This window comes from Odontesthes bonariensis, chromosome 8 (assembly GCF_027942865.1).
Source record: "Odontesthes bonariensis isolate fOdoBon6 chromosome 8, fOdoBon6.hap1, whole genome shotgun sequence".
In the NCBI taxonomy this organism is placed as follows: Eukaryota; Metazoa; Chordata; class Actinopteri; order Atheriniformes; family Atherinopsidae; genus Odontesthes; species Odontesthes bonariensis.
The window spans coordinates 11,856,734-11,874,402 of NC_134513.1; the positions used below are offsets into that span (position 1 = coordinate 11,856,734).

A 17,669-nucleotide genomic window follows, 5' to 3' on the forward strand; every position below is an offset into this window, starting at 1 on the left:
CCAGTTTCAACAGCATTTTTACAGTTGTTTTATTGAATCATCACATTTAACAGCTTGGTTAATACTCTGAGTAACACTCATCTTAACCATTCGAATAGGATGATCAAAATCAAGATCACTGGACTGGAACAAGAACCATTAAGCAGCATTTATGGCAGATGAACTGAAATGAAAGGTTTATAAATAGCTCTAAAGATCTACACACACAAACTACACAACCAATGTGCCACAGTTATTTACCTCCAGGTGGTGGATAGAGGACCCTGACATTTAAAACCAAGACGGCCATGTCAAGCTTTTGTGCCTGCATCTGTCCGACTCATTAATGCTTGAGCTCATCCGGAACCTCTTTTTTTGCACTCTTTCCACAAGAGACCTTTTCTATGTAACTCGTGTGTAATCATGATGTTTTACTTGTATTTGTGAGCGTTCTTGTTTTGTCTTTAGCAAACTGCTACATTATTTTAAGCATGACAGTAAAGACTGATTGGTGTAGCTAACTGGAAACTAACATCTGCACTTAAATGTTTGAATACCCCTTCTATCTCAATGTTAGACCTTGTTGCAGTTAAGGTATGACAGGGGAGCTCAGCTGCCAATTGGAGAAGGGTTTAAGCAAAGTGGGAGGAGCTATTTCGGTCCCTTTTATTTTTCTCATTCACAAAATATTTGACTCACATTCGAATTCTTTCTATAATATACTCCACTTGAAATATTTGGAAGCATTTGGATATTGGACGTGGTTGATCAAAAAGGCCAGGCTGTGTAGATAAAAAAAAATTGTGGCAGATGGCAGCCACAGCTTCCAAGCATCCAGTATACTAGAATCTGACAATTCTGAGAAAGCTAAAAACAGCCAACTCACATACCAAAATTCAATCAACAACTTAATACTTTAATTCCTGTCTTGGTAACTAATTTGTGCTTCTTCTCTAAGTTTAGGGCAGCTAATGTACCGGTGAGAATACTGCAAGAAAAAGAAAAAAAAAAAGCAATTGCTTCTGTAATAGTCTGTTTTTTAAGTACCTGAAGGCCTCGATAAGACGCTCCACCTTCTGGGCTTCTCCCTGGACACGTATGTGGGCCTGAAACTTCCGAAGGGCTTCGTCCAGCTCCATGCCTGAGAAGTCCATCTCATCGACCACACAGCTGTAAGGGATGAAGAGGATGGGATGAGGAAAGAGGACAAAAGAGAGGAAGAAATATTGAAATTTAAAGCAAGATTCATATCAATATGATAAAAGTAGCTGGCCCTTCTGGGCCAGGTGAACCTGCGGATAAGATAGCAGACGCTGGAGTCTCAATTTTTGTGCTTCCTGCTCTCAGCATCACTGCTTGCTGCAGGTATTAGCCACGCACGGACACCAGGGATAAGACTGGGCCTGGCTATCTTTTCTGTACCAACACACACACACACACACACACACACACACACACGCACACACACACACACACACACACACACACGCACACACACACACACACACACACACATTTACGCTTCTGAGCAGAAAATCTTCCTATTACCTGACAACCCTGGCTTAATGACTTTGATTAAAAAAGCAAAATACCCCATCCAATGAGTTCAGGAGGATAAATACAACGTGGGCATTTTGGAGGTGATATGAGGTTTGAAGTTAAGGGTGACTTTGAAAACAGGATGGGTGCTTTTCTTTGCCTTGATGCCAGGAGTTCTGTTGAAGTAAAAAGTGAAATGAGAATCAAACTATGAAATTAAAGTCTCTGGTATGGCTTTCATGTGGTTTACTTCAAGCCAAACCACACTGGCTTGATAAAAATACATTAATCTTTGCCTCTGTCATCATGAGTTTTCTTTTAGTGATGGGGACAGAATGTTCATAGGAGAGATGATGGAGTTGATTTCAAAGTTCTTGACAGCACAAAGCTGTGTCAACACTTTGCCTTCTGCCTCTGATCTTTTTGGTTTTGTTGTACTGCAGGAAACACTGGCGTACAGGCACACACACATACGCACTACATTTAGATGGATCGCTGTGAACAAAGAGAGTTAATGAGGTGAGTACTTGAGTGTGACACATGCTGCTCCAGCAGAAACGTTAGACAGCTGAGTCTACAATGCCTTACACACAGAGTAAGAACTGTATGATAATCAATTTGGTACTTCACTGCCACTTCCGTCACTGATATAATAAAATCTACCTCTAGCTCTTATGTTACTTCTGAAGTATGTGCTTACTTTGAAATCAACTTCCACTACTATTACTACTTTAATGCCTTCAGCTGGTCCCATTTTATTACCAATGAATCCACTGCTGCTTTACGACTGCTTTACCTTTTAACACTGCTATACTGTCACCGCTTCTACTACTGACCAGTAAAAGCTGAAATTACTTTGCAGGTAATATCATGTCCACTTCTAGTCCCTCCTATATATCATTTCTTATTGAACTTTCTTATTACAACTATTTCTGCAGCTATGCTAAGCTTTTAGTGTCACAACTTACCCTATATGTATTACCAATGTCTGTTATACTGTAACCGCCACTGCAGCTACATATATTTGAGTTACTTCTGCAATATTACCTATTATAACTGCTGTCAGTACTTTAACAACAACTGATACAAGTTCTGTGAGTATTACTACTGCTTGTATACTGCTGGTGCTACAAGCACTCACATACTAAACTATGTCTTGCTTTTTATTGCTTGCTTAACAACTGTCCTGTTATTACCACATCTGCTACCAACACAGTTGTTACTAATATTACTTCTCCTACACATGTTTTTAATCGTGACAGATCTGGACTGCAGGCAGGCAAGTTTATCATCACAATTCCTTTGTGCTGTTTTAAGATGTGTCGAATGCAGTTTTCATTGTCATGCTGAAAGCAAGGCCTCCGCTGTTAAAGACTCTGGGTACAGACAGTTGAATAATCAGAAAACACTCCTTCTACTGTCTTTTCCAAAGCTCTTTGACCTTGTTGGAAAACATTATGGAATTCAGGAAATGTGGTATGAGAAATTCCTAAAGACTGCACTGCAATGAGAATCTGACCATTTTTTACACGTAGCTGTGATATGGCTCAGCAGTACTAAATCTAAAGCCGTTACAAAATTAATCCACAAAAAGCATGTTCACTTTTTTTTTTGCTGACTACACAGAAGCTATGTTAGCAACATATATCATCCTAGTATTATAAGATATAATGCAGAATATTACTTATTAATTTCATTTTGAAAAGAAAAAGTGTCACAAAAATGAAATACCATTTTTTATTGTTTTCACCGGCTGCTTACACTCACTTTCCTGTCTTTGATGTATGTATGTATATGTATATGTATATGTATATATATGTATATATATATATATATATATATATATATATATATATATATATATATGTATAAATGTATATGAATTACAGTTAGTACAACTATATGACAACAACTGAGCATCGCTTTGAATGTGGCCACAAGGAAGTGTGCAGAATCCTATTTTAATTCATTTAGGATGGTCTATTGTTTTCTATGCTATGGGACTGAAAGGGAGCACTGAAGCTCCTTTCCTTAGCAATTACAGAATTCAACCAGCTCTTATGCCACTGAGATAATTCCAGGTCATTTGCACAGAAACCGTAACCGTTACCTGAGGGAGTAAAAGACCAGATTCAACCAGATCCATTGTCTGGATAGCAGCATCTGTTGTTCCAAAGCCACTGTATATCTCATTTAGCATTAATGATGGCCTCACTGAAGTGGAAGTCATACATGCCATGTGCAGAAACGCACTCTAATACCATCACAGATGTTGGCTACTGAACTGTGCACTTATAAGAACGATGTGAGACCACAGGGAAGTTTTCCAGTTGAACTCAGATGGCAGTGTTGCATCATTCTTTTTTTTTAAACAGGAGTTTATGGATGTATTTGTATATGCAGCAACAAAGTGAACACAGAATTCTGCAACAGGATCCCATCGTTTTTTATTGTAATATCACCTGTGTCAATTTGTCACAGTTCAAAATGAGCATTTTATATGTGATTCCATCTCTTTTTGAAACTGAGTTGTACTTTTATAGTTTCTTGACTATTGCTGCCTCTGTAATTGTTCTTATGTTTCCACTTCTGGATTTGAATTCAATATATGGAACCTGCAAATAAATCTCCCAATCATCTTCATCTTCTCGATTTTTGCAAATCATCAACAGCAACTACAGTAATCATTAAGCTTAGAGAGTGAAACCTTGTACTAATTGCCTACAAATGTTTGGATTAAAAATGATCGTTTTCAACACTTTTAAAGGTTAAAAAGCTCACACTGTAGTTTACATCAGCCTAGACCTGACTGTCGTCTTGATCAACTCTCTAGTCGGTCGAGGCTCTCAGAAAGCTCTCTTCATGACTCAGTTCCCCCTCCACCCCCTCTCTCTGCCTTCTCTCCTGGCCGTCACTCCTTGTTTATGTGATGTCAGATGAGATGCTTTCTAGCTGAAGTACATCAGCCCTCTCCTCCTCCCACCTCCTCCTCATGCACACCCAAACATGGTAACATGGGAGAGCACACATGGAAACAAACTCACATAATAATCATCAAACACTTAACAGTTCTTTTGTATGCACTACCTGGCGGTGAAATAGACACATCTGTTTGCATAGCGCAGCTTAAACTGCACAAAGCTGTGATGTCAGGCATGTGCTCTGACATATACATAATAAAAAAAGAAGTTGAAGCTCATTTCAAACCCCATTTTGAGCAGCCAATAGGTAGATGACGGGCACAAACAGATCAAATTTTTCATGATAAACAAGTTCACAGTGTAATCTGTAAATTTCAGGCATTTCCTGGAGCCCAAATCTATAACCACCATTGTATTAAATTGACTGAGACGTTTTCACTACTGTTGTTTATGTTTGAAGAAAATGTGAAAAGAATGGGATGCTTTCAGAGGAGTACCTACCACAAGATGAGTAGCACAAAAACATAGACACATTTACAGCTTCCCTGTACACACACGCCTGGTCACATGGTTGCACACACATATTCACGCTCAGTAAATCACTGTGAGGGATTTTCACATTGAACTGCAGTTCATCATCCTCTCTCCTGTGACTACACTTTATTGAAAGTGCTCACACACTCACTTTGCACTCTCCTATCATGTTCCCCTTCAAACATCACGTCTCCCCCGTGTGCTGCTGCTTTTGAGGGCTGCAGAGAAATAAAGGGAAAATTCTCGACACGTCTATATATCTCCATAAGGATATATCAAACTAAGCATATATGTGTGCTGTGAATTGGAGTTAGAAGCTTTAAGAGCATAGTCCTGTTAATAAAACGTATTTAGAACCATGACTGTGTACATCTAAGAAACTATGGATATTAGATGAGGCTGAGCTGGCATGAACATCTTGGTAGAGTGCTATGTCGTGTATGTCTGACCTTGCTAAAAGCAAAAGTGTTGGTCTTGGTTTGGAAACACAAAGGATAAGATAGGAAAATAGAACCTCCGCGAGTTGATTTGCAAATTTACAGGTAATTGGTAAAAATGGAAATGTAATAGAATAAAAAGGACAATTACAAGATCAAGGGAGGATATTGTTAAAGAAATGGAAATTACTTTCATGTGAAAAAAGGGGGAGGACAACTGTGGTCTGAAAGAACAAAGCAGCAATCATTAATCACTTGGTGTGACACATTCAGAGTGATGCGAGTCATGTGTACACGTGCGCACATTACACTAGCTTTACATTTATTTTGATGAGGATCTGACCTTATTCATTTAAGCCTCTGGTTGATCTGTGTGCACTACTGTTGCTTTGTTCTTATTCTGTGTTTTCCGTGTAAAACGTATGTTGTGGCAAAAGCTACAGAAAGTGAGTGCTTCGTTAAAAACAGCTTTGAATAGCAATGCAGTACATCTGCACCAGGTTATAACTGTATTTTTTTTATTCAGTGAATGCTTGCACCCTCAGTTACACCCAATGCAGGGGTTATTTTTAATAAAACTTTGTAAACAGAGGACTTGATCCAAAAGGGTTCAATTCTAAGAACATTTTCAGAATAAAGTTAAGGCCAGACCTTGGCAAAGAAAAGGTCCTAAGTTCTTGAAAATATATCCTCGCCATCTACTGACATAAATTTCATGGAGGCAGCAAAAAAACTAATGAGTCGTCCAATTCATACAACGTTATAGGCTGTTTGGTCATATCCCTCATTTTGGTCCAGAGAAACCATCATTTAAATAAGCGTGCCAGTCACTGTCAAGGTCAAGTGTTTGCTCTGGCTCCTTTGGGGTCCGCTGGGGGTGGATGTGGCATTACATGCAGCACTTTCAACAATGAGAGCCCAGCTTAAGAGCAAAATATGACAACTGTTTATTCACTTCTGGGACGCATTCACACAATACAAAGAGACGATGTTACCACAGCACTTCTTACTTGTTAAGACAGGATCATTGTTACGGAGTAAATGCTTTTTTCTTGCGTCACCACATCATGTGAATGGTCACTATCTGGACGTGTCACATCATAAGTGCATCTTCTAGAAATGTGATTATTATGATTCCTCTCACAAACAAATGACCCATGGGTTAATTTTGGGAGAAGGACAGTATCTAAAAAATAGGCCACTCTGGAGCCAGTGTTTGATTTGTCCCTTTGGGGCCACAGTAGAAACATGGCAAAGGGGTGTCGGGGATCAACGACATTTTACAGAACTTTTCAGGCAAAGTCAGTTGCTTTTTGAGGCTATTCTTGTAATATTTGTCAATACAGCTCCAAATATCTAAAAAAGTCTGAAAGGCCACATCTGACTGTTTGTTGGTCTAATCAACCAACGCTACAGAAGTGTATGCCTGAAACCCCATAAATAATTTTCTATAATTAAAGTGAAAGTGTTCCTTGGGATGATATCAGAAGAGCTCCTTTTCTCTCAGCTGCGGGCCGTGTTGTTTGACTGACAGTAGCTGGCAGCCTGCCAGAGTGTTGGTACACCGTGGGGACTGAGAGACAAAGTAAACATACTTCTGCTGTAGCCTCCCTTGTCATGGGAGGACAGCGTGTACACGTGATTTTAAAGAAAGGGAACCACACCAGAATCTACTCTGACCAAAGTGACATTTGCAAATACATTTACATGCTGTTTATGTGCTACAGCTGCTGAGCAGCTAATTAGGCATGGAGTCTGCAAACTAATGTTAACAGTGTCCTTTTCGCTGGTTAATTCTTGTTTGCTTGTCTGTGGAACAAGTCGAGGGCAAGAAAAATGTGTGTTTCAGTTTGTAAGACAGGTAAGACCTAGGAAAGTTAATGTGTGTGGTTTGTGTTCAAAAGGCTATGGTTCCTGTGGCAGGACTCTGGTAGGCCCAGAGTGACCATTTTCCTTCCCAATGATAGAACTCTGACATCACTGCTTTATGCAAAAATGATTGATTGGCTAAATTAAATCAAGGTATCAGTCTATAACGAAGAGCAGTACAAGGAGTACTTTGCTTTTTGGCATTTCGGTCCTTTCGTTTGTGATCTTCTTGGCTCTCTTTGATACTATTTAGTTGCATTTATCTAGTCAAAATGAGATAGTGAGGTGGATCATTGAGTCGATGTCTTACTCAGTCCTGGCAGACAATGTCATCCACGTAAAGGAAGTGGCTTATGAAAGTGCCACTTTGGAACCAGTTCCCATAGCCACTCTTTGTGGTCGAGGGAGTTTAGGTCTAAGCAGAACAGCTGCAAGGACAGAGCACCTCCTTGGTAAAGGCTGCATTTTATGGAACCTTTTTAATTGGCTTTGTATTGCTTTCAAGGATTGTTTTCCAAAGTCCCATTGACCTCTTACTGAAGGCTCGTAGTGTTGTGTTGATGTTGTAGAGTTCTAAGCATCCCAGTGTCCATGTGTACAGTATTTGTATGTCGGATTCTACAATCTCAGGTGACGGTTCTGTTGATCAGTAACTGCTGTTGAGCTCCTTTAGGGTTACTCCTAATTTCCCTTCAGGTCCAGCTTTTCAGGTTTGATTTTCATGATTAGGACTGTCTGACCTTAGCTTAACCATTCTGGGTAGGTCCTCACTATTAGCAGCAGGTTCATTTGTGATGCCAGGCATTTATAGTGTAGAGATAGTTTCTTTAGTTAGTAGTTGTCTATCGAACAGGGCCTGATGCAGTCCAACTCTTCATACTCTTCATACTCCTTTCTTGTATGTCTGCCATTGTGATGGTCAGTGGTTCTTGTTCTGGGGGTTTGCAATGATTAGCTCTCAGATCCATCAGCCATGGAGCATTTGTTATATGTGATACCTCTTTCTCCCATATTCTCCTCCAGTATTGTTCAGCCCTGGGTGGGTCTATTCTAATCTTATTACCATTTCACAGAGAGTACACTTTTAATGGTTTGGTGGAGAACATCCATATATTCTCCTGGCTTTAGCTTCTCCATTGTATATTTCAGTTGTGTAACCAGAGATATCAGTCTTTGTTTAGTTTGCAGTGGCTCAGAAATGGACAGTTTATTTATTTACTGGTATGGATACTGTCCCTTACTCCTCCTTGTGTTGTTCATCTTGTAGATAAGTATCTCTAGGATCTTTGCAGCTGTAGTGTGCTTCAGTTTATTGGTCTTTGTGATGGTCCCAGTGGGTAGAGTATGCAGTGCCACATCAATATCTTCATACATAAAAATAATGCACGTGCAATCAGCCAAGATATTTTTTTAACATACTTGCAACTCTTGAAAGGGATGAGTAAGGAAATAAAAAAAAAAAATCAGATATGGGCTTATGGTTGTTTACTATTATAACTGAATTGTGAAACTTTTAGCTTGTTTATGCAACAAAAATACAATAAGATGTCTTATGTCTTTTTAACATGATTAGATCTAAAGTTTAAGAAATATTCGAACCCCAAGAATAGTTGAAATGTTCTAAATATAGAACCCGTGCACAGCATGTAACTAATAAAGTTAAGATGTTAATTTTGCTTAACCCCCTATTGAATCCTGGCTTGTTGTTCACCCCTGCTCTCCCAGAAACAAGTGTATATTTACCCCACACAATTTCAGGAAAAAGCATATGCAATCGAGTTGCACTCACTCTAAGACATCTCTGTTGAAGGGCTTTTTGCTGTTTCCAAGAAATTCTCCAATCATCTGTCGGCTCAGGCCCTTTCTCTGTAGTAGGAAGTGGGCGACACCAATGGGCGTGTCTGGGATGAATCCGCGTGAGATCAGGAACTGAAGGCCCTTATCAGGGTTTCTGCAACGAATAAGAGAGGACAAAAGGAATTAATGAAAATAAATGGTGTAGTGGTCTAAAGCTTTATACATGCTATTTCAAATCCTAATGTCACAGTGTATCATGATTTGTTCTATAACATACCGAACAACAGAAAGCAACAATAATAAATCAAATATCTCAGGTTAGCAGTTTATTGTGTGACTTGCACCTATATAATCTACATGTAGACCTCTTTCATTTGTGTGTTCATTTATTTATTGTTCTGAGAGAACATTAGAGATGATAAAAAATAAAAATGAACATCAGTAGGTTTGGTGCTTGCTGTTCACACTTTCGAGTCTCATCTGTATGAGTCTCTATGCTGAGTAACAACATTCATTAACAGCAACTGAAAACCTAGACACCCTGCGTCTTCAGAAGATATTTCTGGAATTGGGAAAGAGATTTAAATCACTGTTTGTATGTGCAGGCTGATGTTTGTCTTCTCCCAGGCTGCTGCAGTGGGAGATATCCAAGACATGCTTCAGTCAAAGTTCACATTTTGCTTTTAATTAGTTTACTCTGAAATACTACAGATCTCAAGTTTCTTCAGAGTGATTTTACAAGGTCATCAAGGTTAATCAAAACCACAGGATGACTGGAAAATTGTAACTACCTAACGAAATGTTTAAAGATCTTGAAAATGATGGCAGTATAATTGCACTATAGCTTTGACGCCTTTACCCCGCCAGCTCCCTAACAACAACAGTGGGTATTGTCCAATTGAGACGGTGTGTAAACAGAGCAGGAGTTTGTCTGATGTGTTTGTGCTGATGGCGCTTGCAGATATTTAATGTTTTTCTGCTTTTTTAGCATTTTATCAATATTGCACTTTCACCCAAATTATGCTGTGGCTAATCCACAGCATAATAAGAGCAAATATTCTTTCAGTTTGTGATACCAGCAGAATATTTGCATCTTATCTTTTCACTTTTTCCAAAAAAGCCAGGTAGCCGAGGAAAAGAAAGAATATGGATGCCATTTGCCAAGATGGATGACTTTGAAAGCCATTTTAATGCGTTTCTATTTCTTTTAATACTCTAGAATTACAGTGTGTATTCTACTTTGCCCACACTTAACCCCATGCTGAGTCTTACACCATTGATGTCACTTGTGTGATGGGGCAGAGCTTTGACACAACTCTCTTTAAAAGAAGAAAGTCAATTCCCACGTCTTTAAGTGGATCAAAAGATATCTTAAACCAACTTTTATAACCTAGTTTACAGTTTGCACTAGACTGAATTGTTTAAAGTCATCTGTTTGATTTATAGTATTGAACTTGCGGTCAGTACAGCTTACACCATTTCACTGTCTCACATGAAAACTTCTCGACTGCTGTCTTCAACCTTCCTGAGATGTGTGTTTACCTAACAGCATAGCTGTCCACAGTGTACCCAAACAAACCACTAACATGATCCCTTACATACACGGACACAATCTCTTCTGAAACTGCACGTGTTAAATGTAGGAGTAGGCCATGTGAACATCTGCTGAGCGATGAGGTTGACTTCTGAGATCATACCTTTAGAAGATGACCTTAACATCCCATTGGGTTCCACGAACAATTGTTTTCCAAATATTTCTCCCTGCCTCTTATCCTTCAGAAAGACCGTATTTCACGTAGCTGCACGACAGAAATCACATGTGGGCTGAAAGAGGACTGATATTTCAACAATTTATGATCCTATGAAATGCAGATATCACTTTTGCACTATTTTCTCAGCTTTGCCACTCTAGTCCTTATACAGTGTTTAAATTACAGCCTTTACATAAGAGAGCGAAGAGTGTAAGAGAGCGAAGAGTGTGTACCACGGGTGTACCAGAGGTAATGGGTTTAGTAAGGCGAGAAGAGGATAAAGTGCAGGATAGAAGGAGGAGGTTGGAAGAGGACCAAACAAAGCAGATGTGCATGAATGGCAGAGTGAGGAAAGATGACCGCAGGCTGGACTGCTGGAGAGCATTTACCACGAATGCCTCAGCACTCTCTCAGCTGTTAGCCCAACCTCTCAGCTGAAGGTGATGTCTCGCCAAATGAATTTGGCAGATATCACTCATCTGATGTTTGCCCAACAACAGATGGATCGCACATGGTGATTATCATTTGCAATCAGTAATGGATAGAGGGGTGAAGGCTGGGAAACTGTGTAGTGATTTCATTGAACGAGACTGTCCCTGTACTTTTTGTTTAAATGCTGAAAGTAATTCTTTTCAGGAGAGCACAGAATGCTTGTAATCTCTTATCTGTGCCTGAAAGCAGGGTTTTATTTTATTTTGCTCCCCAAGTTAACTGGACTTTCTTCCTTGATTAGATTCGAATAACAAAACTGCTTTGAATTAGCAATTCTTTAATCTCCTCTTTAGTTGTCAAAAGCTAATATGGTGGCAACAATATCGATTATCATCATTGTTGCTCAACATTTATAGATTGTTCACTGACCAAAAAATGAGCATCATCCTCCTTCAAACTTCAAGCACAGCTCAGAAAACACTAAAATAAATATAAAAATATGTGAATTCCACACGGGTCATCATGAGGCAGACACACAAAATAGCTAACTGTTGTTATTTTTGAGGATTTCAGTAGAAAAGTCGAGCTTGTGATTCATAGCTAAAGCCAGGAACCGAATGCTTTCCTTTTGGGAGCCCAATGGTGATAAATAAAACAACATGTCGGAAACTACTACAACACCAAAATAAAACAGCAGAACACAAAACAGGAAACATTGACAAAAACAAAAAAAAATTCAATCCTTTTCAGTAAAGAACTACAGAGCATGACAAGGGAACAAGAGCATTAACACCAACCAACATTAGCAGCTCGCTGCACTTTTCTTACCTCCTAATGGCACACACACATTTTTTTTTGTACATCATCTTCATTGACTGTCATGAATAAATCCCTGATTCACCACCTTGATTTGAAATTTTAGTGGCTCGATATTTCATTGTTCATGGAGATTTGTGCGGTGGCCGCACATCAGAACTGTGTTTTAATATATCCTGCATTTTCTTCGACCGTTAGATGTGCCTGTCCTCATAAATTTTCATTACCCGAACCCCAGATGCAATACAGAGCTGAGCTGTAGAGGTCACGTTGGGCACAAATGTGATCAAATATCCAAGTTCCCTGATTTAATGTCTTTAAATGACATCTGCGTTGCTGCAGCTGTTGCTTATCCATCTGTGCACAAACCTAGTTTATTGTTTCAATGTTGAATGTATACATCCTGCCAATCTAGAAGTTTTTGATGGTCTGAGTTCGCAAGTGCCCCCTCATGGAAAGTCCAAGTGCACTCCTCTGGTAACGGGAGTAGTACACAGGCTCGTATACATTTAAATATCCAGAGCAAATGAGGGTAAAACGATTTTAAGTTCACTGAGAAATGGAGATATTTCCTCTGTCCGCCATCTGAATTTCAGAGTTTGTGATGATGTGCTGGTTGAATTAGCACTAACAGCAGAATGTTAATATAGGAAAGGATTGTGTATCCTGTAATAAGCACCCAGTACTTACTGCTAAACACATACGCACACACATACACTTTGAGCTTTCTGTTGAGCTCTTGCCTCCTGATGGGCAAGATCCCCCTGGAGGAGTTCAGCATACTTTGCTGTGTTAATTAGCCCCACTTGACATATGTTTTTAGATGTCTCTTTCACATGCTCACTCTTCACACTTACATTTATGTAATTCATAAATCTCTGATGGCGCTCCATTTTAATGCATGACGAGGAGTCGATTTGAGTCTTCCACAAGCTGCGCTAATGTCTAATCAATGTGTTCACCACTCTAAATTGTATGGAATTAAAAAGTGAATTATGGAGATGTCTGAGTGATCTGTATTAGTTGGGAAAAGTCATGCATGCAAAAAGAGAATTCTACTTAGGAATCTGTAATTAATGCCATATAACCTCACCTCTGTATTTGCCCATTACTGGTTAAGGGTTTGGCACTGCAGCTCCCTTGTTTGATGTTAGTGTCCTTGACACACACCCTCCGCTCAAAATGGAGTCATTGTCATTCCAGCCACCTTCAAGGTGAAAACTTTATCAAGTGGTCTCAACATTTTCCCCGCGCTGCCTTTTCAGTTCATCTCTCTTGCTTCTACACTCCATTTCCATCCCTCTCCTGTTCATTTTTCATCTTTGTTCAGGGTGGTACACACATGCCAAAACACCGGATGTTTCTTTCTTTCGGGAACTTTCTGCTCTTCCCTTTTTCCAACAACCTGCAGAGATGGCATAACACACACACATACCCACAGTTTACATTGCTTAACTGTGTGCGTGTGTGCGCTTTTTTGTCTGCATGATCAAGCATTGCCGACGTTTTAGCCTAAAGCAAACAGCCCTGTTTAAGATGCAAAGGATACAACAGCACAGGTATGAGAGAGATGATATGAACTGGTGGAACTAATAAGCCTCAAGCCCGATTTCCTGCTCTGTCCCTTTTTTTTCTTTTCTCTTACTCTCTTTTTCTATCTCTCTCTTTCCTTTTAGTTTTTAGTTTATTCAAAGTCAGCTTAAATTTAAAGGTGTTTGATCAAAGTAATGAGAAGAGGGTTTGCAAACAGGCTATAGAACCTGTCATTTAAGAAAAAAAGGAAAAAAGAAACCTAAATAGTCACAGAATCTTGTAATTCAACTGGGAGCTTTCGTGAAACACTCAGCAGAATCGTGTATAGTCATACCCTCCAATGATTTTTGAGAATTACCATCTGAACAAATGAATGCTACATCCAATTTTCGTCTGCTACTCCAGCTGCTTCTCAGAGTACAATGATTGAACTGGACATCTGTGAAAAACGATTAAATGCACATTGACCGAGTATATGTTGACATAGCCTTCAGTTCTGATAAAGTAAGACAGTGCAGGTGTGCTTTACAATTGAAAAGTATCTGAGAGCCAAGGGGGCAACTTCTGTGATTTAAAAAAAAATCAGCAGTTTGTATAAAAATTTGGGAGAACTTCAAACTTGATTTGTGACCAGTTTCCCAGTAAGTTTATGGTCTGAGCTGCTAATTCCATGTCTACCGTTACAATGACATCATGCTAATTTTCTTTAAATTACGGCCCAATTTAAAAAAAAACAGCCCTGTTTGAATATATAGTTACAAAACATATAAATATGATAAAGCCATAAAGCATTTCATTGGATGTAAATTACTTTACTCTGCCAAAAGCAGAAGGACCAATAAGCATATATATATATATATATATATATATATACACATACATATATACACACACACATTTATTTTATTCTATCTACATTCAGGAAATTACAAGCCCCAGAATACCATTGAAAATATCTATGAAGAGACTTTTTGATTTTTGGATGGTAAGATAGTGGCATATAGGGATGTATTAAGCACACATGTTAAATTTGATTTCACAGGGCACTTTTACAACGTATTCATATTGAATATGCTTCCAAGATTCTGCAAAATCACACAAATTCCTACATGACATAACTTTATCTTTCTTTGTAAAAGGGTTGAAGCAGCATAATTGCTGGTCTTCTTATTCTTGGTCTCAGTCATGTATGTGGCTAATTTTTAATGTTGAACTTCTTCATACACCAGATATCTAAAGTTACTTTCTCTCTTGATTGTCACTCATCACAGCTGCTCCTTGTTCCCACTCAGCACACCTGCCTCCATTTACCTGATAATCCCCAGCAGTACTTAGAAGTAGGCCTCCAGTTTTTTTTCCCACACTCCTTTCTGAAGCTTCTATTTTATCAAGCTCCTGTTTTGTCATCCTGTTAGCTTTGTTTGTTTTCTAAAGTGACTTAAGACTTCTATCAGTGTATTTGTCTGTGCATTTGGGTCCTGGGTTAGACTGCACTGCATAGTGCTCAAAGGTCCACCATTAATAAAACAAATAATGGATTCTCCATTGCTGTCTTGTGAAAACCACACATTTCCTACATATACTTTTCAGAGACAGTTTTATGGGGTTGGTGAGAATATGGTTTAATGATGTTTAGGCTAAAAATGGAACTGTGATCTAATGTGGACAGGCACTGTTTTACAAAAAAAACAAAAAAAAAAAACTCAAAATAAGTATATTTCTAAGATGTACTTGTGATTGTATGGACACATAAATCTCATGTCAACAAGCTGGGGTTTCAACACCACTAATGGACTGTCCTTTCTGCTGCTGCAGTTTTAGATTTATCTGGTTAAAACCTGCCACAGTATAAAGTTATAGTGTGTGTGCTAAAGTACAAAATTTGACAGAACTGTACAGTCAAATTATTTCCTCTGCTCCCCCTCTTCACTGAGTGCACAGATCGTTCCTCCTTTTGTTTTCAATGTCAAACTAATCGGCTTTATTGTGGGCTTCTATGCCACTGCAGAGCTTGGCAGTGGAAGCAAAAGAAGATAATGTATCTTTTATGAGGTCCAATCTTGTGAATTTGTGAGACGGTTCAACTGGGTCAATATATTGGTGTGGTAATGGTTTTGCAGCCAAGGTCAAAGATTATATTTTCTTTCAGTGCAAGGTATTTAAGAGCCCCTACAGAAATGACTGAGGTTCAAGGGAGGGGAAAAAAAGGTTAACTTTTTTTTTATTTCAGTTCCCAGAACGTGGAAGGAACTTTTAATTACAAGCATGACTTTCAGCGGTTGAATTAATTCTTACCAATCAGCTCGACTTTTTATATGTGTCATGTAACTTGGATTATTTCCTCCATTGTTCCTTTGTGATAACCTGTTCTCTGTGTAGTTTCTTCCTGTTTTATTTTTTAAATCTTTATCTCCCTTGTGTACCATCATCGATGATGGATGGACATATTTGACTCATTTGATCATTTATTCTTTTTTTAATATTTATTCTTTTGTTTCTACTGTCCAAATAAGAAAATCCCACTGCAGTCTTGGCTTGATTTTGGATTGTGCCCTGTCCCTGATATCTGCTTTTTGCCTGCTTCTCTCTTTTGCTGCTAGCTCCTCTGATTATCACTCAGACCATTGTAATGGGAAAATAGTTTTGTTTTTTTTCTTTTATGTGTTACACTTGGTTTTCCCTGAACTGTTATACAGCAGAACTGCTCGAGCAAATTATGCTTAACGTTATATGGTTGATTTTCCAACGTGCTCTGTACTTAAGATAGAATTTGAACTGTCTGGACAAATATGTCTACATGGTCAACACTGTATAAAAGTAATGATCTTAGAACCAGTGGGTTGTCCACTCTTGAAACCCCCGTGGTTGAAAGAAGCTACACCCTAATAGTGAGACTTGATCTCTGATTCTGTTTGATGATTATTGCTGACTTTTGCTGGTTGTTCATTCTAGTTTTATTTATCATTTTGTAACACATTCCTTTAAATTTAGGAGACTTATTATTGTCTTTGCTTCCTCACCGAGAGCAAACAGTTTTTGCCTTTACAACCATGACCACAAGCTTTCAGAGTTTGGGATTTTTAACTTTTTATCTGTTGTATTCTCCTTGAAGCAAGTTGACTGAGTCAGATTACTCTATCAGAATAAGTAGGATATTTTATATGTATAATTTAGGATAATGAAAAACTAATGAGGTATATGGTAAATTTCATATTCCTTCCAAATGTGCTGTTGGATGCTTCGCACATTTCCAGCAACCAGGTGGCCCAAACATTGGTTTAATGGGAATGCAAAATCCTTAAGAAATTCAACAAGGTCTGTTGTGAGAGGTCACTCCACCTGATTTTCATCTCTGTCTGAATATACGTGGTTGTGTTTCCCTTTGTTTCTGTTGATTTTGCTTGAAGCACTTTGATCGACATGCATGTAGGAAAGGTTCTATACAAATAAAGTTCAAGTTTGCTGTTTGACATCATTTAATTAGTATAGCAGTTAGAGAATCAGACAACTTTGGTCTTGTTTAGAGAACCCTCTGGCATGGTTTTGAAGATGAACTTGCCATTGAAAAGACCCTTTTCTGTAACCATTCTAGCTTGCCATGCAAGATTAGGGTACATCCCTTCTTGACGTCCTGTGTTACGGAGCAGACCATGGGTCACATTCACAGCACATACCTACATTAATCCATTAAGAAGAATATTTGTTAACTCATTAAGAATGAGTTCTAATATGAATTTAGTTCAAGCTCATGAAACTATATACAGTGACAATGAAAGCACGACTATTCAATGTCTTTGAATGAGATAAACAGAACAGATTTAGTTGGTACAGGGCCCATGTTCTGTTGTCACCATGGCAACATTCTTTCTTCCGTTCTCTTGCTGCTGCCATGTCACTACTTGCACCTGTCTAGAGCATGTCTTATCTGGTTTTGACTTTGTCACTCTTGACTAGACAGTGCATTTCGATTCAGAATGACTGAAAAGCAGCAAACATAAACAAACTTCTCAAGACGGAGGGCAATGTTGTTGCTTCTGCTCACTATGAATCCGCAGAGGAAA

At 38.7% G+C, this 17,669-nt stretch overlaps 1 protein-coding gene across 7 annotated transcripts in view; it reads right to left on the reverse strand.

The window, feature by feature from the left end:
* iqsec3a (IQ motif and Sec7 domain ArfGEF 3a) overlaps positions 1-17,669 on the reverse strand; it is a 102,682-nt gene that overhangs the window by 27,131 nt on the left and 57,882 nt on the right. For all 7 annotated transcript variants that reach the window (XR_012770157.1, XR_012770158.1, XM_075471726.1 and 4 more), the window contains 2 exons: positions 9,069-9,230; positions 1,027-1,149 (listed from right to left, as the gene is read on the reverse strand). Coding sequence is in view for 5 of the 7 variants with exons in the window: in XM_075471726.1 (XP_075327841.1) it covers positions 1,027-1,149; positions 9,069-9,230 (285 nt within the window). In the remaining 2 variants the exon portion in view is untranslated. The remainder of the gene's footprint in view (positions 1-1,026; positions 1,150-9,068; positions 9,231-17,669) is intronic.